Consider the following 27,898-nt stretch of genomic DNA (forward strand, 5'->3'; position numbering starts at 1 on the left):
TGTTGCTGGCAGCAACTAAAGTATTTAGGGACACAGGGTCATATGTACAAGAAGTTAACACCACCAGAACATCACTTTTTCCGTTGTTCTGGTAGCATTAACTCCTTCATATTAGCTACAAGGTAGCTTTAGGCCACTCAACATGGCCTTGTAAATAATGACCCAATTCACTCAGCACGTAGAGTAAAAAGGGGCATGCAATGCGGGTTGCAGTGGGCGTTCGGCCACAACACCCATTGCATTTTGACGTTGCCCATATTTACAAGGTATGGGGCAGCACCCAAAAAACTGCCAGGAAATATCCAGTCTCAAGCAGGCAATACGAGGAGAAATATTGTATGTTGCTCTTTCCACATGCGCTGCTTTCTGCAGCACACATCGAGCAAATCGCCGGTAAAGATTGTCTATATGCAGGAATGTGTCCCTTCCTGCACATGAACAATTACCCCTGCAGCGCAGGCACCCAACAAAATGGTGCTAGGGTTCCTGTGCTGGTGCTAGTGTGCTATTTTAGCTCCAGCTCTACGGGTAATACAGGTGTGCACCGCATTCTTGAGACTGCAATGCATCCCTGCGGTTTGAAACTGGCGGAATGCGGTGTTACTAATTTTGGCATAACTCTGCACTCCACCAGTTTCTTGTAAATATCAACCCTGGGCTTAGTGTGCGTAGTGAGGCTACATGAAGCATTACGGAGGGGGGCAAATCTACACCCACCCGCACACTTCACGTAGCCCCACTACGCGCCGCCCGCCTCCCTCCCGCCCTCATTTTACAATTACTATAATCATTAGATAAAGAAAAAATTACTTACCTGAGCTGCCGCGTCCCGGGGCTCCATCTTGATGTTTCCCAGATAGCTTCTTCCTCACGAATGTGCAAGCGCATGCGCGGGCGCCCGCGCATGCGCATTTCTGAGGAGGAAGCTATCCAGGAAACATCAGATGGAGCCCCGGGACGCGGCAGCTCAGGTAAGTAATTTTTTCTTTATCTAATGATTATAGTAATTGTAAACTGAGGGAGGGTGGGAGGCGGGGGGGTGTGCGTAGTCTGCCCCTCCTACGCCTACTTTGCGCAGCGCGAATTGGGCAGTACTACGCACACTCCGTGCATGGAGCGGAGCAAGGCGCACACCCTTAGTAAATATGCCCACTGTCCTGAAGTAAAAAGTAAAAAAATAAATATATATATATGTGTATATATATATATATATATTCACTGAAAAAAACATAGGTTTCACACACGTTATAGTTACGAATTAGCATTTAAAAAACCTTGCAAATTCACTTAAAATACCATAGGTTTCACACATGTTATAGTTAGCTGGACATTTCACTCGTAAAAAATCAATGAAATTCCCCCGTTATAGTTAGTGCAGGCAACTATAACTCACGCGATCGCAATCCTCTGCTGATGACGTCAGATATTACATCACTGTATTTAGACACTTATTTACCCATGTCTTCTTCCATTAATCTTTAGCTATACATATATTACAAACATTTATTTTTCAGAAAGACACATATGTCATCAGTGATGTAATATCTGATGTCATCAGCAGAGGATTGCGGTCGCGTGAGTTATAGTTGTCTGCACTAACTGTCATGAGTCATGTAATATGTGACGTCATCAGCAGTGCATTGCGGGCGCGCGAGTTATAGTTAGCTGAACTACCTATAATGGGGGAATTTCAATGGTTTTGTACGAGTGAAAAGTCCAGCTAACTATAACGCCCCTGAAACCTATGGTTTTTTCAGTGAATTTTTAAGGTTTTTTAAATGCTAATTCCTAACTATAACGTGCCTGAAACCTATGGTTTTTTCAGTGAATTTCAAAGGTTTTTTAAATGCTAATTTCTAACTATGCCTACAGAGATAGGACATGTGGATAAAGAAGAAAAAATGCACAGAAAGAAAAAAAAGAAATGCAGAAAGAAGCAACAGAAGTCCTCAAAGACGAAGAAAAGTGCAGGAAGAAGGATAACGTGCAGAAAGAACAAACAGAAGAGCAAAAAGAAGCCTTGTTGCAAAATCATCCTGTACCCTCAACTTTTTCAGACGGATACTGGTGGTAACTGAGTCTGACTAACCAGTCCTAGAGCCAGTGCTATGTTAAAAGACACTCAGAATACAGTGAAAACACCTACATACACTAGGGAACACTATGCGTTGGGGTCCCCTGTGATCAGCATGACCTCCTCTGTAAGCCCCTAGTATATAATAGGGCAGTGGATTAAAACTACCTCTTAAAACGTGCCACAGGGCGTGTTTGCACACGTCACCTCAGGCCTCGTCCCCTCACTTCCCCACTGTGTAAACACGCCCTGTGGCCGTTTTAAGTTGGGAGTTTAAGTCCCCTTGAATCCTGAGGGTCCCTAGGGTCCAACTAGACCACTAGGTACCTCCAGTAAGCGCCACAAAGCTGCGTTGCAGGGAGATGTAAAAAGGGGCACGTCCTAGACCACCTCTCTGCAACGCAGCGGAGTGGTGCTTACTGGAAGCACCTGGTGGGCTAGTTGGCCCCCAGGGTCCCTCAGGGTTGAAGGGGAAATATTTCCCCAACTTAAAACGCGCCACAGGGCTTGTTTGCACACGTTAACTCAGCCCCGTCCCCTCCCTTCACCACTGTGTAAACACACCCTGTGGCCGTTTTTAGTTGGGAGATTAATTTCATTTGAATCCTGAGTGTCCCTAGGGTCCAACTAGCCCACTAGGTACCTCCAGTATGTGCCACAGAGCTGCGCTGCATAGAGATGTAAAAAGGGGCGTGGCCTCAGAACACCTGTCTGCAACGCAGCTCCCTGGCGCACACTGGAGATACCTATTGGGATAGTTGGCCCTCAGGGAACCTCAGTATTGAAGGGGAATTAATTCCCCAACTTACAACTGGCCAGGGGGCGCGTATGCAGAGTGCTGCAAGGAGGGGGCGTGGCCTCCAGTGAGATGCCGGTCTTTATTTATTTTATTTTTTTAAGAAATGGGCTGTGTGGCCCCCCTTCTTTTTCTAATTTACTGGCCCTGGGGACCCCATCCCCCAGGGCCTGCACCCTAATTTTTTTTGTTGAAAAAAATTAATTTGGCCCTCCCAAGGTCTTAATCGGCCCTGGGGACCCCAACCCCCGGGTCATGGCCTTTTTTTTAATTTAAATTCTTTAGGAGCGGGTTGCGTTGCCCCCCTCCTCAGGCCACTTATGGCTCCGGGGACCCCATCCCCCGGGGCCGGCCTTTGTTTTTTTTTTTTTTTTGACAACAAACTTTATTGGCATTTTTAAGGACACCGGGGAGTTTGTCCCCATTCACGGTACCAATATGGATAAAAGAACATTGAGAATTGGCATCCTTGTTCAACCCCCCCCTGGTCTGCAGAACATCAGACCCCCAAACCCTCCCCCCCACCCGCACATCACACCAACCCACGGTCCAACACAGATATGCAACATTTCCTATCCGCATGTGCTCCATATTCCGATTACTCTCCCTCAATGCATAGGGCCCGGGGCCCCGGAGGGGAACCCACCGGGGCTCTGATTAGCCTCTCTATTGGGTCCAATGGCACTGCAACCCCCCGCACAGACAATACGATACCCCGATATCGCGCCCATCTCTTCCAGACTTTACCATGCTTGTTCGGACAACCCCTTGCCAAGAATACCGCCTCTTCCGCGGACATGCAGCGATCTAATGCTTTCTTCCAGGCCTGAACCGGGGGCGGGGCAGAAGACTTCCAATGCTGGGCAATATCTCGCTTGGCCAGCGTCAAACCCAGAAACAGGAGGTGTCGCTTATAGATGTTGCCCCCTATCTCCTCGGTACAGTGCAACAGTGTTAAGCGGGGATCGGGGGGAAGCTCCCAACCCAGCACCCCCCCAGGCAGGACAGAACCGCCGTCCAGAACGGGCGCAGCCGCCCACAGTCCCACACCGTGTGTAAGAATGTACCGTCCCCATCGCCGCAGCGGAGACACGTGGGGGACCCAATTAAGTGCATGCGCCAAAGGCGGTGCCGGGTGTAATACGCCTCCTTGGTATTATCTAGGGTAGTGTTCATGAAGGTTGTCAGCGTCTGATAAATCTGGCGGATTTTGTGATCCCCGAGGTCTCCCATCAACAGTCTACCCTCTAGCGGGTGGAACTCCGGCAGAGTGTCTAGGTGTTGGATGCTAGGTGTGAGGGCATGCCGCAACTGGAGATATTTGTGAAACTGGGATTTATGCAGCTCAAATTCGGCCTGCAACATCTGAAATGATTTAAGCGACACTCCCTTCATTACATCCCCCAGCGAGGAGATCCCTATTATGTCCCAATAGCGAAAGCCCTCCAGACTTGCCATCTCCTTGAGCAGGGTACCCTGCCACAATGGGGCGACCCGCGTGAGCCTGCCGCGCCAACCGATAGAATTGACCGATTTCCGCCAGATCCGGACCACCGTGGCACACGCAGGGGGCAACCGTTCCAGCGAGGAATGGCTATAAAGAAAATGCAGCAAAGGCTTCTCCGCCAATGCGGCCCGGTCCAATGCGTAAGCTGGATCCGCGGGGGAGGCATACCACCAGTCATTTATAACTAGGAGATGCGCGGCCCTGTAATATGCCTGAACGTCCGCCACCGCTATGCCCCTGCAGTAGGTAGACTGCACACACGTCGCCAAGGCAACCGTAACCAGCCCGCCATGCCAGAGGAATCCATTCAAAAGTGCATTCAGCTGGCGGAACCACGCCTGGGGCACCTGGAAGGGGTAGTGTTGGAGATGGTACAAGAGACGCGGTAAGGTCACCATCTTGAAGATGGCCGATCGGCCGTAGAGGGAGAGTGGAAGATGCGACCACACCCTAGTTTCATTGCGGACTTGGATCAGCAGGGGTGCGATGTTCAAAGTCCAAGCAAGATCCGGTGTGCGAGTGACCCGCACTCCTAGGTATTTGATATGGTCCAGGGCCAGCACTAATTGGGAGGCCCAAGCCTGGCTTCTCTGGTCTCCATGCAGGGGAAACAAAGTGGACTTAGCTGGGTTAGCCACGAGGCCCGAAGTCTCGCCGAACACCTGCAGAATCTGAAGCACCCGGGGCCCGGAGGCCCACGGGTCCGCCATGAAGAAGATGACATCATCGGCATATAACGCGATACGATCAGAGTGGCCCGAGGGCCAGTCCATGCCCCGAATGACCGGATCGGAGCGGGACCACGCCGCCAATGGCTCGATGGCCAACGCGAACAGCAGAGGGGACAGCGGGCATCCCTGCCGCGTCCCCCGTTTGATCGGAAACGAAGGGGAACAAGCGCCCGTCACCCGAACCGATGCCGAGATGTCCGTGTACAGCAATCGCGTATATGCCAAGAATCGGGGCCCCAAGTTCACCGCCCCGAGCAGCTTGAACAGGTAGGTCCAACTAAGGGAGTCAAAGGCTTTATCAATATCCGCTTGGAGCAGAGCGGTGGGCCGATCCAAGCGCCGGGCCTCGGCGATGACATTGTGAAGCCGGCGTATATTATGTCGGGTCGACCGATTGGGCATGAACCCGGATTGGTCGGGCTGGACTAGGGTAGATATGCACGTCCGCAGCCGATCCGCCAGGACCTTCCCCAGCAGTTTCGGCTCAACGTTTAAGAGCGAGATAGGTCGATACGAGCCCGGATCCTCCGGGGGCCTGCCCGGTCTCAGAAAGACTACTATCTCGGCGTGGCGCCAGTCGAGGGATAGAATGGCGTGGTCCACTGCGTCTGCCAGAGCCGCAAGAAGGTGCGGGCCCAGTGTCGCTGCATGAGGCCCGAAGAAATCTCCCGGAAAGCCGTTGGGTCCGGGGGCTCGGCCCGGGCGCAGATTTGTCATCGCGGTGCGAAGCTCATCTAGCGTGATGGGCTCGTCAAGTGCATCCCTCTGGGCATCAGTCAAGCGTACGGGGGGAATATTAGAGAGGAACGCATCAATGAGCGCCTCATCAAGGGGCTCCCGCTTCGCATATAAATCCCGGTAATAGGCCGCAAACGTTTGCGCTACCGCCTCAGGGGAGGTGTGGAGGCTACCGTCACCCGCTCGAAGGAACGGGACCTGCGTCTGGGCATCCCGAGATTGGCACAGCCGGTGCAGCATCTGGCTGGACTTATCCCCCCATTGATATATGCGGTGTTGGGTGGCGAGCCACGCCGCCTTAGCATTATCCGTCTGCAACTGGCCCAGTTGACGCTGGACGTGCAGCAGATTCCGCCGGGTAGTGGGATCCAAAGACTGGAGGAGCCAGGCCTGCAGCCGCGTCTGCCGGGCCTCCAGTTCCTCTATATCCGCCCGCCGGACCGCCTTAGCATGCGTACGGAAGCTTATATCCACACCCCGGAGCACGGGCTTCATGGCTTCCCAGAAGACCGCCGGTGAGGACGCCGTACCCGCGTTATGCTGAATGTAGTCTGTGACCGCCTGGCTAAGAGCTATACTATAGTCTGCATCCTTGAGGAGCCATGGCGACATACGCCATCGGTACGGCGTCCTACGAGTCAGCAGGCGCAAATGTATCTGGGTCGGCGAGTGATCCGAAAGACCTCTGGGCAGTATCGCCGCCTGGGACACCCTATGGAGATAAGTATGGGTAATGAAGATGTAGTCTAATCTGGACATAGTGGGGTGGACCGCCGACAGGTAGGTATAACCTTGCGACGTCGGATGCAGCGCACGCCAGGAATCAGCCCAACCTAAGGTGGTCGCTAGCGAGTGTAAGCGGGAGTCTACGGGAGCTGCCGATCGCCCCTGCATGCGCAGCCTGTCTAACTCACCCATTGTGGCGTTCCAGTCCCCGCCCAACAACACCAGGCCCCGTGGCAACCCGCCCCAGACCCGTGTTATAACTTCCACAAACGTTTGGCCAAGCGGCGGGGGCGCATACACGCTACCAAGAGTGACCGGCTCTCCACCCAGCGTCCCCGACACTATAATGAACCTCCCTCCGTCATCCACCCAGCGCCTGTCAATCTGAAAGGGAACCCTGCGATGGATTAAGAGCGCTACTCCTCGGGAACCCCTAGTGTAACCGGAATGCAGGACGGTGGTGTAGCCGAAGCGTGCCAAGCACGGCGCCTTGGACCCCTGAAGATGAGTTTCCTGCAGCATAAGAATATCTGCGCCGTACACCTTACCTGCCCGCAGCACCGCCCCTCGCTTAATCTTGTCTAGCAGGCCCCGAACATTCCAGGACACCACATTCAGGACGGCCAGAGGGCCGTCGGTAGAACTCTGTGCCATAGCCAATCAAGCGACAAGCCCTGAAAAGCCCCCCTCCCGGGGGGATGATGAACCCTTGTGGTGATGTGTGTGCGAGAACAACAACCTTCATAACAAAACAACTCCCTCCCCTCCCCTCCGAACCCCGAACCCCCAGCCCCTATAGCCACCCTAGCCCCCCCTATAGACCTTTGTTTTTTAATATTTTAAAAATATATATATTTATAGAAACACCTAGGACATGATGGACAAACCGTATGTACCCATCACCATGACGATTTGCGTGATATTCATTAAAAGGCGACTATGCATAGAATGAATCCACATGGAATGTATTTACACCGCTAGTGAAGCTCTGACGTGTCTGACGCCCTACCGTGCCTAATCCCGGCGCCCCCACCGGTGGGTACTCTCCAAGTAGACACCCTTGTCATTTATTTATACAAACATGGGTAGCTATTGACGGGCACATTTAATATACACGCACACCAAGCCATTCAAAGGGGATTCAACACAAATTCGACCAAACTATGCAAGAAACCCCCCTCACGGTTAATAAAAAACACATCCACCGCCGGATGTGTAATACTTTTTATTTTACTCTCTGGAAAGGAGACAAACCTCACTTGAGAGTCACAGCGTGCTCCTGGCTGAGCCCAATGCTGTGTTACACCCACCAGTGCCCGCCGATTGCCTCACACCTCTGTGTTGTATTCCACCAGCTAGTGTGTATGCTATGATACTCTCTAGCCCATGTGCACTGTAACACCACATGAATATGTCATGCCACACTTGTCTTCGCACGGGTTATATTGCCCCATCTAACGTGCCTTCCTCGGTGTGTATGTTATAACGCACAGCGCTATGCCATACATATTACAATCTGGGATCCATATCTTTGTCACAGTGCATAAGCAACGTTACACTCCCCAGCACATATTTTATATTACAACTTTAGAGACTAGTTATGTTACACAACACTGCCCTGTGCATATTACACTCCAAGGCGCATATCGCATAGCACGCGCTAGTGCCTGTGCTATCTCGCGCTCTCCAATGAATCTGGCATTGCGCACAATGTATTGCATATTATATTTCACGCCCGGTTCATCTTATATCACACTTTTTGGTGCATAGTTTATACCATATACTACATCTAGTTTTCATTTTCAATCGTGCTCTCAGGACTATGTTCTATATAACACTGCGTCCACCTACCCTTTTCACGGGCATTACATTTTGAGATGGGGGTGGAGGGTCAGGGGGTGTTTCCGCCAAGTGAGCCCGGAGTCACAGTCACAAAAGTCCTCTTCTTCCTGAATAAAAATGAGATTATGCTGCATGCTTGTTCATATTTTAAGTAGTTCCTAATACCCACCTTCTCTGAACAGTTAGCTTGCTGCCCCATCCACCTCCTCCCTATCCTCTGTTGTCTGAATCCATGGACTAGCCTCCTCCCTCCTGCCATGCATGGTCTGATGTGCTGCCACTGCCCTCCATTTAGCATGATGTACCAGTCCACTCCTCCTGCCCTCCATTGCCCAATTCTATGGCCCATCATTGACATCCTGCTTAGCCTCTGTGCTTAGCTTGCTGCCCCTATTCTCCTTCCCCCTGCCCTCCGATGTCTTTGTGCATGCCCCTGCTCCATCCTTTTTGCCCACTATGTTCCATGAACCTGCCACTCCTATCTACTCTGAGTGTTCTGATGAGCTGCCACTCCCCTCCCACCTGCCTAGCATAGTCAGATGACTGTAACCTGTCCATGCCACCTCCACCCTGCCTGTCCACATGCCATGCCCCTATCCCCTTCCTCCTGTCCTCCATGGTCCATTTTACTGCCACACCCTTCTGGCCTCCCTGATCTGTTGTGCTGCAACTGCTCCTCCTGCCTGCCCCGCGCGGTCTGTTGTGAGGCCCCTTCCCCTGAACTCTCTTGTCTGTGCCCAGGTCCTGACCCTCCCTTCTATCCTACATGGTCCTTTGTGCATGCCCCTGCACCCTCCTTCTTGCCCATCATAGCCATTGTGCTGCCACTAACCCTCCCGCTTGCCATGCATGGTCTTCTGTGCTGCCATGGCCCCTCCCACCTTCCCTGTGTGGTCAGCTAGCTGCCCCTGACCCCCTCCCACCTTCCCTCCATGGTCTGTGTGTATGCCACCATAGTCTCATTGTTGCTCTCCATGGTGTGTCTTGTTTCTAGTGCCCATCCTGCCTGACTTCCATGGTCATCTTGCTGCTCCTGCCCTGCCACCTTGCCCCCAGCCCTCTGTTTCCATGTGCAGACCCGCTATTCCCTCCCTCCTGGCTTGTCTGTTCCATTGTAATGCCCCTGATCCAGCCCTCCTGGTCTGTTATGCTGCAGCTTTCTCTCCTGTCTGTCCATTATGGTCAGCTAGCTACCATTGCCTCTTTCCCATCTGTTCTCTGTTGTCTATGTGCATGGTCATGTCCCCTCCCTATTGCTTTCTATGGATTGTTGTGCTGCACTCCCGTCCCGCATGCGCTGTGTGGTGTATTGTGCTGCTGCAAACCCTGATGCCTGCCCTGTAGGGTCAGTTTGGTGCACCTCTCCATGTCCCTCCTGTCCTCTGTTATCCGAGTCCATGTCCCTACCCCAATTCCTCCTTCCTACCATGATTCAATGTACCATACTTGCGAACATTTTGAACTTGGTAACAGGGAGATTTTGAAAAAAAACTGGGGTATTGATTTTCCCCTTTGAGTTACATTGAAAAAGAGGAGATTGTAGACAGGAGACAGATCAAATAAAGCCCATTTGAGCTTAAAAACATTGGACGTTTCCTGGCTGAAACGGGTCTGTTGGCATGTATGGTTGTACTACCACTGCCTCTTCCTTCTGCCCACAATGGTCTATTATATAGCCACGGCCTCTCTTGCCAGTCCTGTATTGTTGGTTTGTTGCCCCTGCCCCCTTTCCACTGCCCTCCATAGTCTGTTGTGCTGCCACTGCCCTTCCTGCCTGCCCAGTGTGGTCAAATTGTTGCCTCTGCACTCTCCTACCTGCCTTCAATTTTCAGAGTCCATGCCACTGGCCTCTGCCTCTCAACAGTATCCCAATGAACAACTAGATTGCTAACATTCTATATTTATTACAAAAGTGTGGAACGCCTGACGTCATCTTGATGTAATCAAAACTGTAATACCTAGAGTATTTCCTTTAGAAATTACATATATGAGAGGGTATTATTTGCATCAAAATTATGGTTAGTGCTCTAAAAAACTAAAATGAGGACATATTGTCTGAGTTTTCAAATAGCGACAAAGAACTTTTAAATTATTTGTAATCTTTATGTTTTTTTATCCAGTTGACCACTAGATTAAATGTTGCACCTTGGCGAGAGGATGTGGTGTTACTTCCAGAGCTGAAGACTTTGCAACTGGGGAACCAGGTTGGAGTTTCTGCTTCAGCTCAACATTCTGTGATTGTGGTCAAATCACTTAATCTCCCCATGTCTACAACCAAAATGAATTTGATCTTGAGTGATGTAACCAATGCTCATGTAAAGCACTCCAATACCTGGCAAGTCTGCACTATATAAAACTGCAAATACACAAAAAATAAGTGTTTTGCACACTTCTGTCATTGGGCTACATGTGGGCTACATCTGGGTGATATTTGTGCTGCATTTAGGCTCTTTTGTGTCTGGTGGCCATCTTGGGAGATTTATTTGTTATGACGTTTCCTAATTTCCTCATTTACTGCAGTCTCCTCAGTAGGAAATGCTTTCAGTTTTTTACTTTGATTCCATCAAGAAGGTATTCAGATATGTCACACATTTGCCATAAATTCTGAATGTTAGCACTCAAGTTGCTCATTAGATCACTGTAGTAAAGCTACTGCTCACCACGGAAGTCTGCTGCTGGTATTAAAAGTGCATGTTTCAGTCTGCATATCAGAATTTTTAATGAAATAGAAGAGGATTTGAGAAGTCACTCAAAATGTGCCCTAATTTTTCTTTCTTCAGCACTAATCATAATTTCTATGGCAAAATGAACCCCCTCATTGTGTTCCTTTTTAAATTAAATGTTTTAAGAGTTACCAGTTTATTCCAATCAAGATGGCTTCAGGTGTGCCATACTTTTGTCATAAGTAAGACTGTTAGCGCTCTAGTTGTTCATTAGAGCACTCTGGGACATTCTGTCATTGGCTACATCTGGGTGATATTGGGCTACATTTGGGCTCTTTTGTCTCTGGTGGCCATCTTGGGAGATTTATTTGTTATGAAGTTTCCTAATTTCCTCATTTACTGCAGTCTCCTCAGTAGGAAATACTTTCAGTCTTTTACTTGGTTCTATCAAGAAGGCATTCAGATGTACCAAACATTTGCCATAAATTCTGAATGTTAGCACTCGAGTTGCTCATTAGATCACTCTAGTAAAGCTACTGCTCACCAGGGAAGTCTGCTGCTGGTATTCAAAGTGCATGTTTCAGTCTGCATGTCAGAATTTTTTTATGACATAGAAGAGGATTTGAGAAGTCAAAATGTGCCCTAATTTTTCTTTCTGCAGCACTAATCATAATTTCTATGTCAAAGTGAATCCCCTCGTTGTGTTCCTTTGTAAATTAAATGTTCTAAGTGTTACCACTTTATTCCATTCAAGATGGCTTCAGGTGTGCCATACTTTTGTCATAAGTAAGACTGTTAGCGCTCTAGTTGTTCGTTAGAACACTCTGGGACATTCTGTCATTGGGCTATACTTGGGCTACATCTGGGTGATATTTGGGCTACATTTGGGCTCTTTTGTCTCTGGTGGCCATTTTGGTAGACTTATTTGTTATGATGTTTCCTAATTTCATCATTTAATACAGTCTCCTCAGTAGAAAATACTATCAGTTTTTTACTTTGATTCCATCAAGAAGGCATTCAGATGTCACAAATTTGCCATAAATTCAGAATGTTAGCACTCTAGTTGCTTATTAGATGACTGTAGTAAAGCTACTGCTCACCAGGGAAGTCTGCTGCTGGTATTCAAAGTGCATGTTTCAGTCTGCATATCAGAATTTTTAATGAAATAGAAGAGGATTTGAGAAGTCACTCAAAATGTGCCCTAATTTTTCTTTCTTCAGCACTAATCATAATTTCTATGGCAAAATGAATCCCCTCATTGTGTTCCTTTTTAAATTAAATGTTTTAAGTGTTACCAGTTTATTCCAATCAAGATGGCTTCAGGTGTGCCATACTTTTGTCATAAGTAAGACTGTTAGCGCTCTAGTTGTTTGTTAGAACACTCTGGGACATTCTGTCATTGGGCTATACTTGGGCTGCATCTGGGTGATTTTTGGGCTACATTTGGGCTCTTTTGTCTCTGGTGGCCATCTTGGGAGATTTATTTGTTATGAAGTTTTCTAATTTCCTCATTTACTGCAGTCTCCTCAGTAGGAAATACTTTCAGTTTTTTACTTGGTTCCATCAAGAAGGCATTCAGATGTGTCACACATTTGCCATAAATTCAGAATGTTAGGACTCGAGTTGCTCATAAGATCCCTGTAGTAAAGCTACTGCTCACCAGGGAAGTCTGCTGCTGGTATTCAAAGTGCATGTTTCAGTCTGCATGTCAGAATTCTTTTATGACATAGAAGAGGATTTGAGAAGTCAAAATGTGCCCTAATCTTTCTTTCTGCAGCTCTAATCATAATTTCCATGGCAAAATGAATCCCCTCTTTTTGTTCCTTTGTAAATTAAATGTTTTAAGTGTTACCACTTTATTCCATTCAAGATGGCTTCAGGCGTGCCATACTTTTGTCATAAGTAAGACTGTTAGCGCTCTAGTTGTTCGATAGAACACTCTGGGACATTCTGTCATTGGGCTATACTTGGGCTACATCTGGGTGATATTTGGGCTACATTTGGGCTCATTTGTCTCTGGTTGCCATTTTGGGAGACATATTTGTTATGATGTTTCCTAATTTCCACATTTACTACAGTCTCCTCAGTAGGAAATACTTTCAGCTTTTTTACTTTGATTCCATCAAGAAGGCATTCAGATGTGTCACAAATTTGCAATGAATTCAGAATGTTAGCACTCTAGTTGCTTATTAGATCACTGTAGTAAAGCTACTGCTCACCAGGGAAGTCTGATGCTGGTATTGAATGTGCATGTTTCAGTCTGCATGTCAGAATTTTTTCATGAAATAGAAGAGGATTTGAGAAGTCACTCAAAATGTGCCCTAATTTTTCTTTCTGCAGCACTAATCATACTTTCTATGGCAAAATGAACCCCCTCATTTTGTTCCTTTTTAAATTAAATGTTTTAAGAATTACCACTTTATTCCAACCAATTGGCTTCAGGTGTGCCATACGTTTGTCATAAGTAGGACTGTTAGCGCTCTAGCTGTTCTTTAGAACACTCTGGGAAGCTGCAATTGAACACAAAGGAATCAACTGACAGTCTCTGCCCTTGTTGAATGTACATGTTTTACTGAGAATGTCAGACTTCATTCTCACCTGACTGAGAAAGATAATGTGAATTTACAGAAAATATGCTCTCAGTGAGCTTATAGATCACCTTCCAAACCTCTGTGGGAAAAGCATGAGAAAATAGTTTTCTCTCAAACATGATTCATGATATCACAGCAGAAGGCTTTTTCACATGGTAAAATCACCTTAGAACACACCACAATTCCTAAAATGAGTATGGTACCATCAACAAATGATTTATAATGTAACTAAAGTCTTAAAACCTTCTATTAACTGCAATACTTTTTAATGAGGTGCTATCATGTATATTGGTCCCAAGATGGCTGCCAACACTTCTTGGATGAAGTGCTGACAGCCAATCAGATCTCACGATGAGATGTGTGGTTAGGCCAGATATATATGTGATTTTACTTTTGATCTTCTCAGGAACTGCTGAACGGATTTATACCATTTAAGCAAAAGGCACATGCCTGACCTGAGGACTACCTCTCTGCCAAATTTCAAGTAATTCTGCTCAGCCGTTCGGGCTGTACCTTCGACTAAAAGTCCTATGGGAAAATGCATGGGGAAAACGTGTTTTGGAACCCCCCTTTTTTCTCAGCCCCCGCTTGACGAAACACCCCGAGACTTTCAGGGTAGGAGCTGAGCGGAGCGCCCCATTACTTTTGAAAATTTCACGAAGATAAGTCAACGAGCGCCAAAGTTATTCAAAATAGAATTTTCAGATTTCCTATGGGAACACGGTCCTAACTATAACTATCTACTGGCGACAGCCAGTAGATAATATATATATATATATATATATATATATATATATATATATATACATATTGTCGCTCCCAAATTCCTCTCTCGTAGCGAAGGGAAACATATATATATTACCTACTGGCGGTCGCCAGTAGGTAGTTATAGTTAGGACCACGTTTCCATAGGAAATCCGCAACATTCTATTTTGAATAACTTTGGCGCCGGTCGACGAATCCTCGCGAATTTTTCAAAATAGGTGGGGCGCTACGCTCCGCTCCTACCCTGAAAGTCTCGGGGGGATTCGTCAAGCGGGGGCTGAGATAAAAGGGGGGTCCCAAAACGCGTTTTTCCCATGCATTTTTCCATAGGACCTTTAGACAGGGCTACAGCCCGAACGGCTGAACAGAATTTAATGAAATTTGGCAGAGAGGTAGTCCCCAGGTCAAGGAACTGCCTTTTGTAGGTTTGGTGTAAATCTGTTCAGTAGATTCTGAGAAAATAGCCTTTAAATCAATATATATATCTGAGCCAGCTTACGGTGCGCTTACGGTGCGCTTACCGTACGCGTACGGTGACGTGCGCGAGCGCGATTCTGATTGGCCGTTAGATCTTAGTAAACATTCGAATCGGTCTAAACCAGGAAGCGGCGGCCGCCATTTTCTCTCTCGGACTCTGACAGGGGGTTGAAAAACAAAGTGAATAAACATGTAAAGGGGCTGTTTAGACAGCTCCCAAGCACCTAGCCATGTCAAGGGAATCCTCAACGATCCCCCAAGTGAAAAAAAGCAATTTTAATTTTTTCAAAAATTTCGCCGATTACGCTTACCGTACGCGTACGGTAGCCAATATTAAAAAAAAATAAAAATATCCACATTCTCCCCACCCCGTGTGCAACTGGTGCCCGAAGGGCACCAGTAGTGCATGGCTTTTGAAGACATTTCAAAACATATATTTTACCTGTCACAACGATGCTCATCATATGTTTCCTCCATGTGCGCACGGTGCGCGAAGCGCATCGTGCGTTCAGGGCCCATCTAGCGTAACGTGGACACGCGGTGCGCGAAGCGCACCGCGTGCTCACTGTGCCCGCACGGTGCGCGAAGCGCACCGTGCGCGCACGGAACGAACTGCGTTAAGTGGGCGCGCACGCCACAAATGGCGTAAAGTAACTTAGCATTTAAAAAAACGTACAAATTCACTGAAAAAACCATAGGTTTCACACACGTTATAGTTAGGAATTAGCATTTAAAAAACCTTGCAAATTCACTGAAAAAACCATAGGTTTCACACATGTTATAGTTAGCTGGACATTTTACTGATAAAAAACCAATGAAATTCCCCCGTTATAGTTACTGTAGGCAACTATAACTCACGCGACCGTAATCCTCTGCTGATGACATATGTGTCTTTCTGAAAAAAAAATATTTGTAATATATGTATAGCTAAAATTTAATGGAAGAAGACATGGGCAAATAAGTGTCTAAATACAGTATTAGCATCAGCAGAGGATTACGGTCGCGTGAGTTATAGTTGCCTACAGTAACTATAACGGGGGAATTTCATTGGTTTTTTATCAGTAAAATGTCCAGCTAACTATAACATGTGTGAAACCTATGGTTTTTTCAGTGAATATATATATATATATCACCCACAAGGTATCCCACCTTCAAGGACGACACTTGAGTGAACAAGCGGATTCTGCGTATTCAAGCAGCATTCCTTTATTCTTTTCAAACCGGAACATTAAAGGTGCTCGTTAAAAATAACATGGCCCTACGCGTTTCGGAGCTCCTGCTCCTTGGTCAGGGGCTCCCGGCAATGTTCGAAGATGGATTAGCGTGTGACGAGCCCTCCATTCACAGTCCTGTAATAGGTGCAGCCCTCTAGTGGGCGTATTCCATAAGAAAGATTTCTGGGACTCGTAGTTTTCACCGCGCTACTGTTTAAAATCCCCAAATGGATTCCATCTTGCTGAACATGATTATTGCACAGTTTTAAGCTCTCCAGTGAGTTGCAAGTACCTGATTCCGGGAAATTTAAAAGATACAAGTTCAAACCTGCACAAGCATCACAGACAGTCCGTGTGCAGCAGCCCACCTGGGTCCTGGCAGGTCGTCCTCACGGCCGGGACAGGCCGTTACATATCACCCACAAGGTATCCCACCTTCAAGGACGACACTTGAGTGAACAAGCGGATTCTGCGTATTCAAGCAGCATTCCTTTATTCTTTTCAAACCGGAACATCAAAGGTGCTTGTTAAAAATAACATGGCCCTACGCATTTCGGAGCTCCTGCTCCTTGGTCACGGGCTCCCGGCAATGTTCGAAGATGGATTAGCGTGTGACGAGCCCTCCATTCACAGTCCTGTAATAGGTGCAGCCCTCTAGTGGGCGTAATCCATAAGAAAGATTTCTGGGACTCGTAGTTTTCACCGCGCTACTGTTTAAAATCCCCAAATGGATTCCATCTTGCTGAACATGATTATTGCACAATTTTAAGCTCTCCAGTGAGCTGCAAGTACCTGATTCCGCAATCCTCTGCTGATGACGTCACATATTACATCACTGATGACATATGTGTCTTTCTGAAAAATAAATATTTGTAATATATGTATAGCTGAAGATTAATGGAAGAAGACATGGGTAAATAAGTGTCTAAATACAGTGATGTAATATCTGACGTCATCAGCAGAGGATTGCGGTCGCGTGAGTTATAGTTGCCAGCACTAACTATAACGGGGGAATTTCATTGGTTTTTCATGAGTGAAATGTCCAGCTAACTATAACATGTGGGAAATCTATGGTTTTTTAAGTGAATATATATATAGATATATATATTTATATATATATCTATATATATATTTATATATATATCTATATATATATATATATTTGTATATATATATATATTTATATAGATAGAGCTATATAAATGTGTTCACCAGTTATTGTTTAGTGAACTTTCTATAACTTGTGCCCCATCATGCACTTCTTATAGTTCACATATTCCTAAATGACATCACTGATGACATCACTGATGACATCTCAAGTGGCATCATTGATAACATCACTGGTTACATCATCCAGTAAATAACCCATTCTTTAAAGCCTCCTCTATTAACCATGTAAATTAAAGCATCAAGGTAAGAATTGTTTGCTCTCATCAAGTAGTCAAAATTTGTTTTCCCCAGCAGTACTTCATTTAAGGAATCTTACCGACTACATTACTAAAAAGCGTCACAGGTAATTCCAATGGAGTGTCTGAAAAAGAAAATGAATAGAGAATAATAAAACTAGAGTTAAAGAACAGTTTTCAGTATTTTATGTTTGTTGCTTATGCTGCCCAGGATTGTGTGTCTTCTGTTGTTTCTGCTCATTAAATGAATAATGGCAAATGCATAAATCTCAGTATGACAGTTTTTTTCATAGTGATAAAGATGTATAGAATTATATCTGAAATTCCCTAACTTCCTTGTTCTGGTCCTTCGTAGGACTCAATCTGTCGGGTGATGCACTTTCTCAGGTGCTATCAACACATCTGTTGATTCTATGCCTGAGACAAAGCAATATTTGCGGTTGTATGTATGCCAGAACAGTGTATTGTTCTTTCCTGGCACGCAGTACATTCTGAGCATTGCATCGCAGGCAGTACATGAAGAGTCAGCACATGACAAGTAAGATTTGCTACATTTACATCAGGAATCACTACTTCGCATGGGACATTATTGGGCTGACTGCTTGAGAGTGCATGGAGATGAGCCAGAAGGTAAGTGAGCAAAGAGCAAAACTTCCTGAAGAAAAGTTGAACACTTAGAAGTAAGACCATGATTGACAGGGAGAAAGCAACTTGGAGCAATTATAGTCTCAGTAATTGGGTGTGAGTCTCACGCCTTGGAGCACTATCTCATTCATTGACCATGTTCATGCCTTTGTGTCCTTTATTTGGTAAAACTCCCATAATTTAAAGCAAAGTATGATTGGTTGTGTATGAGTTACACTTACTGTAGCAAACTCATACTCTTGGACATTGGCAGTGGTCACAGAGTTGCGCCATGTTGACCAAAACACACAAAATCTCTATCTTGGAACCCAATTTACAATAGCATTTGTGTATAGGTTCAGCTCACACACTCAGATAGCATTTGTATAAGTGTAACACCATTTCTGAAATTCACACAAATAGTATTATACTTAGACAAATATTTCTTACACAAACCTTTTTGGGGGTGGAGTTCAAAGAGTGTATGTGGATCCACAGTGTGAATGTTCTGAAAGTTTGAGCACACCCATAAGCATACTTGTTTGTGGATAGTCAAACTTTTTTTTCTTGTACCTCCCTAACCTGGGAACAGTTGGAGATTTTCTCCGGTGAGGCTTTTGGGAATTGTGAAAAAGATAGATATCTTCACCCATGCGAAAATGTTAGCATGCAGATTTGTGTGACTCAAGCAATTAAAATAGAACCCAATGGCCATGAGATAACATGCAGATTGGGGTGGATCATATTATTGAATGCCTTCTATCTGGAATTCTAAAGACATCTCTGCCTGGAGTGATGAAAAGAAATCAGCAGGAGAAATAGACATAAACTGTGGGACGATGGCCAGAATGGAAATCCAGAGGATGAGCACAGAGTGAGAAGAATTAAAAGAGACAAATGGATAATAATGTATGGACAATTAAGCCTAAGGTGGGAAAATGATGTGCAATGAAAAAAGGAAAAATCATCATTGTATTTATGTGAGTGTGCCCAAATAGAACTTTAGTTATAGAGTAACAAGACTTCACAATACTGGAAATAGGGAGGTTCATATAGTTCATTTGTGTCTAACAAAAAGCAAACAAAAGCACAAAGCTTATGAAGTTCTGGGTATTTGCCTGAAAATATGGGACTACGCTGAATACTTTGCAGCAGCCGATCACAAGGGACGCCCACAAGGGAAAATTACAAGTGCTTCTTGTAAGTAATCCTTACCTTTAGCAGCTTCCTTAAGGGTGTCTATGCTGTGTCCTGGTAAGATGAAAATAACATTGAGTCAGAAAGACAAATAGAGGGCTCATCAGCAGGGCAATGCAATTGGTTGTCCCACCCCATGCAACAATATTTTGCCAGACTCAACCACTTGCTGCTTGGAGGCGAAATCTGCTTCCCCCTACCCCAGGTGCCTGTGGTTGAGTCTCGCAGTGTAGGACTGAGAATCTTATGGTATTTTTCACACTATTTAGCACATCTTGATGTTTGACTTAGAGGTACTGTCATGCAGTGGCTGTAGTTTATGCCGTAGGGAACTCTGTGTCAACACTGTGCAGTGTTTCACACTTGTGTAGTCTTCTCGACAATACTTTATAACAGAGCCAAGTATGACAGTAACAGGAATTTCATGAGTTTTGCACTTTACAAATACACGTCATGTTATGTTATGAGTCGCATGCTTACTTAGCACATATTGATGCTGCCACTGCCCAATCCTAATTGGGTTGGAATCCTACATGATATTGTATTGGCCCGATGTACACATGATTTTTCCAGTTGTATATAAAACATGCGCCTGAAAAAGTTGAGAATGAGTGGTAAAAAGCTACGAAAAATCTTACATCTCTTACCAAGGACACTCCATTTTTGTGAAGGCAATAATATTATTGGAATTGGAAAAAATATATTTTTAAAATGTACTAAATGCAACCAATACAAGGTTTGTGGAAGATAGGACATCACTGGAGTTTAGTAATAGTTGGTATTGGTTGTCAAAAGGTTATAAAAATAACTTTTAAAACTTCATAATGTAATAACATTTTACGTACTAACTAACCTGTTTTAAAGGGAGAGATATGTTTGGCCATGAGATATCCTCCTAACTCCTTCCCATTCCCCACTGCTGAAAGTCCTCAGACGAGGGATAATGTGAGAAGGATATTGTGTTGTATTGCTGGCTTTCAGGGCAATGACTAGCCATGAGTGGCAGGGAGAAGGCATTTCCTGCTGCCTGAACTGTTGTTCTCTTTGTACATAGTGCTTAATTTGAGGTGATGTTCAGCACTGGCACTTAATTCTCAACACCGACACTTATGGCAGTTTGTCACATGGTGACACTGTTTATTTTTAGGTGAGGACGTCAACAGTGTTGAAAAATTGGATATACGTTAAAATTGATAATTCCAGATGTCCATTCAATTTTGATAGCTTTGGGTGGCCTGAAATAATATAAATTTTCACACCTGTAGGACAGCCTGTAGGGGCCTTCTGAGAAGGGCCTTGACATTTACTTTTTACATAGAGCAATTCTCGTGCAGACCATCTGGCTGCACAGAATAGAATCAGGTATATTAAAGCAAAGTCGGGAGTCTTGTTGTTTGGCTTATACTTTCCAAAGTAAAACTGTGCATTTGTTGGACAACATAAACGTCAGGAATTGTGCGAAACTGATTACATACAGACCCTCAGGATTTGTCATCCTAAGTCCTGCTAGGTCATACTGCACCATCTGTACCCCATACCTGACAAGGTAACACATGTATTGTGCAATCATATAATATGACAACCCTGACTCCTCAAGAAAATTATGGAAACAGATCCAAAACCTTTTTGTTTGGTTACTTATGCATAACCAAAGAGATACACAAGAAATACTAAGCAAGGCACTTTAATATTTATTCAAGCATTGCGATTCTTGTATAAAAGACATGTGCTGCAATAATCAATAGAAGCAAACAGAATAGCGTAATTAGCATTATGAGAATAGTGAAGAAAATGAACAGTTCAATCATTGTGATATAACAGTGAATATATGCTGGCATATAAGTACTGCAATATATTGTACTCCTACCTAGCGATACCTAACCTAGTATGTCTAGGGTAGGTGGATATGCCAAATCCTGGTAGGGTGATCTTACGCTCCATTACCTGTGGGGAATTGTCAGCAGAGTGCCGGTCTTGCTGCAGAGCTGGGAATCCTTTCTCCAGAGGTATACAGGAATCAGCTGGGCTCAGTGCTTAATTTGAGCCGGTGGTTTTCGGTGATCTGCACCGTCACTTGATTCTTAGCAGAGGCGATTGTGACAGTCTGCCAAATGGTGGCGCTGTCTGCCAAATTTGGATGTGAGCACCATAAGACATTAACAATCTGTTAGAAATTTGGATCTCTAGTTGGCAGAGGTTACCCACTTCTGTTTAGCCCCTTCGGTAGCACCCTGGAGTTTCGGCTACATTTGGGTGAAGGAGCAGGACTTTTCGTTGGGACTTCCTAGTCCTTGCTCATCTCTGGAGCCGCATTTTGCCTAGCAGGTTATCAATAGTGCCTGTCATTCCCCAAGCAAACCCGCGCTGGATGCTCGGCAGGCAAATTTGCTTTTCTTTTTCTACCAGCAACATGGGAGTGCGGCTGCCGGGTGTTCTGCTTATTATTGGCAAAAATCTGTTCTCCCGTGTTGTTGAGTTGGTGCTTCTCATGCTAGGAGAACTCGCAAAACTAATACAACGCTATACCTTGTTAACTATCATTTGTAACTTTGACCGTCTTACGAGTTCCCAAGGAGATATGGGAAAACAATATTCAGAGTTGCAATAATAGTCATTTATTGCGAATTGACTTGTAGTGTATTACTTTGGATATTGTATTCACGTATCTTGTAATAATTAAAGGGTTTATTAGAAACAAAATACAACCCAATAGAAATTGGGTTATTTTACTGGAATTATGCTTTTGGGTTAAGCTACTAATAATCCATGCTGTTTCTGGACTTGTATATTTCTGTTTTCCGTAGCAGGGTTGATCGAGCGTTCCTGGAAGGCAACTCTCCTCCCCTGTTACAGTCATCTCTATGAACCCTATTGGCATGTTCATAGAGCGATGGGCGATGTAGATACTACGTATTGTATGATCTAGGATAAATGAACAAACTAGTCAAGAACTAGTTCTAGTGTTAATATCTCTATATTAACACTAGAACTAGTTCTTGACTAGTTTGTTGATTTATCCTAGATCATACAATTTCATCCTTCACAGTATTCCTGTCTGGAAGCGGAATTATTTTACTTTACAGGTAGAAACCTCTTAAGGAAGGATAGGGAGGGTACGGTTGGTTTAATACTGATGTGTTGTGTTCTCAAACGTTGTTGTGTCTGTTACAGCTCTCCTTCCCTGCTGTTCCCATCCTTCCCTTCCCGAACTTGATCACTCCATTAAGTCTGTATGTATATATTCAGACCTTGGGGCTATCAGGAGGTGGACCATATATAGCAACATACAATCCGAAGGATTCAAGGCCACGACACTTACATGCACTGCACCCTGCCCACAGGGGTACCTTGGGCCTACATTAGGGGTGACTAACAAGTAAGAAAAGGGAGGGTTAGGGCCTGGTAAGTGGGTGCACTTGCAAAGTCGACATGGCAGCCCTAGACTGCCCACAGACTCAGCAATGGCAGGCCTGAGTAACATTTACAGGCTGCTTCTGTGGGTGGCACATTCAGTGCTGCAAGCCCACTAGCAGTATTTGATTTACAGGCCCTGGGCACACACAGTGCACTGTACTAGAGACTGAATAGTAAATAAAATCAGCCAATTATGGAAACACCAATCCATACATACAATTGACAGGGAGAACATATGCACTTTAGTTCTGATCAGCAGTGGTAAAGTGCCCAGAGTCATAAAACCAACAAAACAGGTCAGAAACAGAAGGCCACAAAGCAAAAGATCTGGGGATAAACCTGCTGTGAAAGCCAGGTCTAACACAATCACAAATACATGCCACCCAAGCCATGCTTATATCATTGGAGGCCTGGAATAATCTGATGTGTCATACTTGTAGGAGTGTGATGGTTAGTAGTTGTGTTGGTACTGTAATTGGCAATGCTGACAAGGGCCATGGATGGTGCAAGCTGCCGTGCCCTCTTGTCGAGGGCCCTGGCACACTTATGGTTTTACAAATTAACCACTGGCTGGGCTGGAATTCCGACATGTGGCAACCTTTCAGTGTCAGCATAATGCTCCTCACACTGAACAAGGAAGTGATACTGTACATTTAATAAATACTACCTATGCTGCCATGCCGAAGCCCCAGTCAGGCTGATATTGTATATCATACTGTGATAGCTCTGTGGCCTATGGCTAGGGCGGTCGTAATCAAAGCTGGTGAACCAGGTTTGAGTCTTGGCAGGGATGCTTAACATTCTGTAATTCTGGGCATATCACTTAATCTCCCCATGCCTAACAAAATGAATGTATCCGTCTGTTCCTCAACAGGTGCTCATGTAAAGTGCTCTGATTCCTTTGGGTCGAGTTCGCGATATATGAAAAAGTGACAACATTTTGTGTAATGAGTTTAGCTCTTGTACATAAGGTTCACATTGGATGACTATATGCCCATGAAGTGGAAATGTAAACAAAACTATTTCAGATAATACCATCTTGCACAGGCATGCAATGAAATGTGTGTCAAATATCAGTATTCAAGAAAAGATGTCAAGCTTAAATGTGAACCTGCAAAATAGTGAAGTGTACAAAAGATGGTGGATGAAGTTTAATTGTGACCATTCCTTCTTTTAAGCACACAAACCTACAGCTTTCTATGTTCCCTTACACCAATGGCAAGTGCAATGAATTCTTACCTTTATCTAGCTGATCAACAAAGGCGTCAAATTTGGCTCCTGAAAAGATTTAAAGAACACTTAATCAGAAATACATTTAGAATATTATTCATCATGGTAAGCCTCAGACAGTTATATTTACTCCACCCTCCGGTAGCGAGGACACATTTGAACTATTTGCTTCTCTGAGAGTTCAAGAGATATCTGCCTTCTCTATTCAATATTTTAGAAATAAATTCAGTTTCACAGTAATTTAGGGGGGCATTTAACTAATTTCTCACGCAACGTAGGCCAGCAATCAGAGCTGCTGCCCATCCATGACATGAAAGGGAGGCAGCATTAATGCTTCCTATCTACAGCAATACGGATCATTTCTGCTGTCTCTGAGCTCTGGGGCACTGTGTGCTACCGAGCGCCAATGCAGGCAACCTTGGACCATGGTACTAGGGTGCCTGCTTTACAGGCAGGTTGGTTTTTGTACAGAAAATTACACCTTGCTGCACAAAAACATTCTGGAGGGGCATTCTCTCCTATGGGTGCCGCAGAACAGAGAACATGTGGAAAGAGGACATAATGAGGAGAAAAAAGAGATTCCCCTTGCTACTTCGGTTCAAGGAGGCGTATCAATTTTGTGCAATCCCAGGTTTACTCACAATAGTAAATCTGGGATTGCACCAAAATCCAAGGTTGAACACATGGGAACACCCTGCGCGACTGATTGAAGGCCTCTGTGATGCAAAGTAACACAAGGCAGCACTATCAGCTGCCTTGAATAACATTTTTAAAAAAATCCTGCCCAAATCTGATTTGCGGGGCTTTGCAAATCACGAACAACATTTTGTATATTGGCTGCACTGAAAAAGTGTTGCATCCACGATGCAAAATATTTGTAAATGTGAGCCACAGTTCTCCTGCCTTGTGTGCTTGTACAGCAGCATGCTGATGCTTGCCTGTACTCTTTCGTCTCTCAGCGAAACACGCAATGCATTGATATGGACCCCATTTAATGAAAAAAAATAGGTCCAAGTCAAAAATACGACTGAGGAAGTTGAGAATGCATGTGCAAAAGCTTAGGAAAATGTTATTGTTATAGATTTTTTACAAGACAGTTAATGTAAAAGATGTTATTATTGTTGGAGTTTCCAATAAAGCTGTTTTTGCAATGTTGTAAATTATGTCTATAGAGTTTTATCAGCCATCCCCAAAATTTTAAAAGTTATAACAGTGTTTTTTATTTTAATAAAAGCTGGTATTGGCATCAAACACCCTAAAATAACCTTGATGACCTTCTATGTTATGTTATGTTAAAAAGCTTTCTAAAGATCACAGGGGCATGTTATCAAGATAGGGGATAAAACTATCGCCACTTTAGCGGCAAACGGCGATAATGGGCTTGATAATATGCTCTATGGAATTCCAATTGAAGCTCAGGTTAGATGTCGTTCACATCTAACATGGGCTTCAATTGGAATTCCATAGAGCATATCATCAAGCCCATTATCGCCGTTTTAGCGGCAGTTTTCTGCCGCTAAAGCGGCGATAATTTCATTGCCTGTCTTGATAATATGCCCCCAGGAGGTGGTCCAGTTAGAGTAAAGACCTCTATAGAGAAAGAAGAGCATCCTCAATGATTCAGCTTCAAACCTTATTTGTCTTGACGTGAAACCCAGGCTCCTTCATACTTTGACACACTTAAGGCTATGATGTGCTTTGCAAGTTATACCCTTAGAATACAATGACTGCTAATCCTAGACATGTACTTCACTCTCCAATGATCACACAACAGACCCCATGTCCCCTAGAAAATGTTTAAGGGATGTTCTCATCAACATAATTTGCCCTTCTGATTACTTCCTGGGGCCAGCATCTTCACCTGAGGCAGATAAATCAAACCATGAATCAACATCATCAGAATTCAGACATCACAACTCAGGGCAGAGGAATGGGCACACACTTGGTGAATCCGGCTACGGGGGACACAGTTGGGTGAGGATATTCTTCGGCAAACACCAACAATTTTGGCTACTTTGCCAATGAACATCCCCAAACGTGTCAGACATCGCAGACAAAGATTCAGCCTTGAGCCCCCTACTATTAAGTAAATGTATTCTATTGAATGTTCTCTGAGCAGGGCTTCATGTCGGCAGTCCTTACCTGGGCCACCAGTTACAGACTTGAAAACGTCAGTAATTGCGCTAACTGGAAAGAAAAAAAACTGAATTAGACAAACATATAAAATACTCATTTGTAGAGTCAGTCCAATGATTTGTGCACCAGAATCAGTGATTTTTGGAACACTGCACAGCCAACAATGAGGTCCCATTGGCAATATTTGCTGTTTGCAAGGGCCCTGTGGTCCCCCTCCACCTGGATATCTTATCTAGGACTACACTCCTAAAGACCCCTTCCTGGCCATCTCAACATTCTGCCTCATCCCAGTCCCATACATGTATTGGCATCCTGGGAGTTGCCGGCGCCCACTGTGCAGTCGTTCAAGTCTTAGGAGCTTCAGTTTCACTGTCCTGTTTCCTGCCTTTGAGTAGTTTATGTCTCATTGTGCATGTTCTGTCCTATAGAGCACACCAACCCATGCGCTGGGGTATCTAATATTTTAATATTGTATATGAAGCCTTGCATGACAGGTCTCTTAGGTTTTTACTCAAAAACATATCAGGACTTGCTCTCTGCAGTGCTTTGCATCATTCAGTGTTTACAACGTATTGACTTGTTTGTTTAGTGTATGATCTCTTTCACACAGTGTCCTTGCAACGGGATGCATGAACTCTCGTGTCCATTTCTTTAGCTTTCCTGTCGCACCTTCCTGCACAAAACATAATCCTTCCAACAACACCGGCATAGTGCAAGGGTACCTGCGTTGGCACTAGGCTGCCAAAATGGCACCAGTGCAGGGGCGGAGGACAGGAATGCCCCATATTGGATAAATACAGTGCATTCACTTTGGCGTAGGGCAGCACAGCAAGGTGGCTTGAGGTGCTGCCCTACACCAAATCCCCATAATTGAGGGCCTGTGTTTCATCTACCAGGGTCTGGCAGGTATCCCTATAGGACACTCTCTCAATCTCTGCTTTGCTGAATGCACACAGTCTTAGTTAGGGTTACATCACAGGGTGGACATTTGGCTCCACAACACATCAATACCTATCAGGACAAATTCCATTTGGTTAGGTAGGAGGATCCATCTTGTATCAAGTCATCATGCAGTGTGTGTGGCCAGCAGAACTTGTCTAGATGGCTATTTAGAGCCAAAGCTACCCTCCAACCAGTGTACACAATTTAAGATAGCTTCCCCACTAATAGCGCAAACCATAGGAGAAGCCTCACATTGAATTTACCACTTAAATAAAACAATTAATGTACACCCTATGCAGGTAGATTATGGCTAATCACATCTGTGCCTACACCAGGGAGAGCATGAAAGTAGTTGCATCATGTAGACTTGAGTGTTGCTGATGATGCTGGTGACTCAGACATCATTAATAGCACAGCAGTAGCCCAAACAATTGTTTTCAGACCCACTACCCAAGGAGTAAGAATGGTTTCCTGGTTCTTACCCAGATGCACCCATGCACAATTTTTCAGCCTCTCCCCGCCCCTAAGCAGAGAACGTGAAAAATGGTCACATGATGCTTCTACGAGAGATTTGCAACTAGTTGCTTATGATTACTTTCAAGATCCAGATGCCCCTACATTCAATTTAAAAAATTGATTCCCCTTGCAAACAGCATCCCAAGAAATGTTATCTGCTCCTTCTCAGATGATCCCACATACTCTCTTTCTAAGGAGATCATGAAATACCAGAAGAGCAACTAACTCAGTTTCTGGTTCTTTCCACATGTGAAATGTGTGGATGAGGATATTGAGGTACTCGCCTCAGGCTTGGACTCAAGCTTTGAC

At 44.9% G+C, this 27,898-nt stretch overlaps 1 protein-coding gene across 1 annotated transcript in view; it reads right to left on the reverse strand.

Annotated features, from left to right (window-relative positions):
* Positions 1 to 27,898, reverse strand: part of LOC146859227 (uncharacterized) — a 118,596-nt gene that overhangs the window by 66,919 nt on the left and 23,779 nt on the right. Inside the window, exons 5-8 of the mRNA XM_085649921.1 lie at positions 26,138 to 26,182; positions 24,005 to 24,043; positions 19,370 to 19,405; positions 17,611 to 17,655 (exon numbers count right to left, since the gene is read on the reverse strand). Of these exons, the coding sequence (XP_085506047.1) occupies positions 17,611 to 17,655; positions 19,370 to 19,405; positions 24,005 to 24,043; positions 26,138 to 26,182 (165 nt within the window). The remainder of the gene's footprint in view (positions 1 to 17,610; positions 17,656 to 19,369; positions 19,406 to 24,004; positions 24,044 to 26,137; positions 26,183 to 27,898) is intronic.

Source organism: Triturus cristatus, chromosome 3_2, assembly GCF_964204655.1.
Source record: "Triturus cristatus chromosome 3_2, aTriCri1.1, whole genome shotgun sequence".
NCBI lineage: Eukaryota > Metazoa > Chordata > Amphibia > Caudata > Salamandridae > Triturus > Triturus cristatus.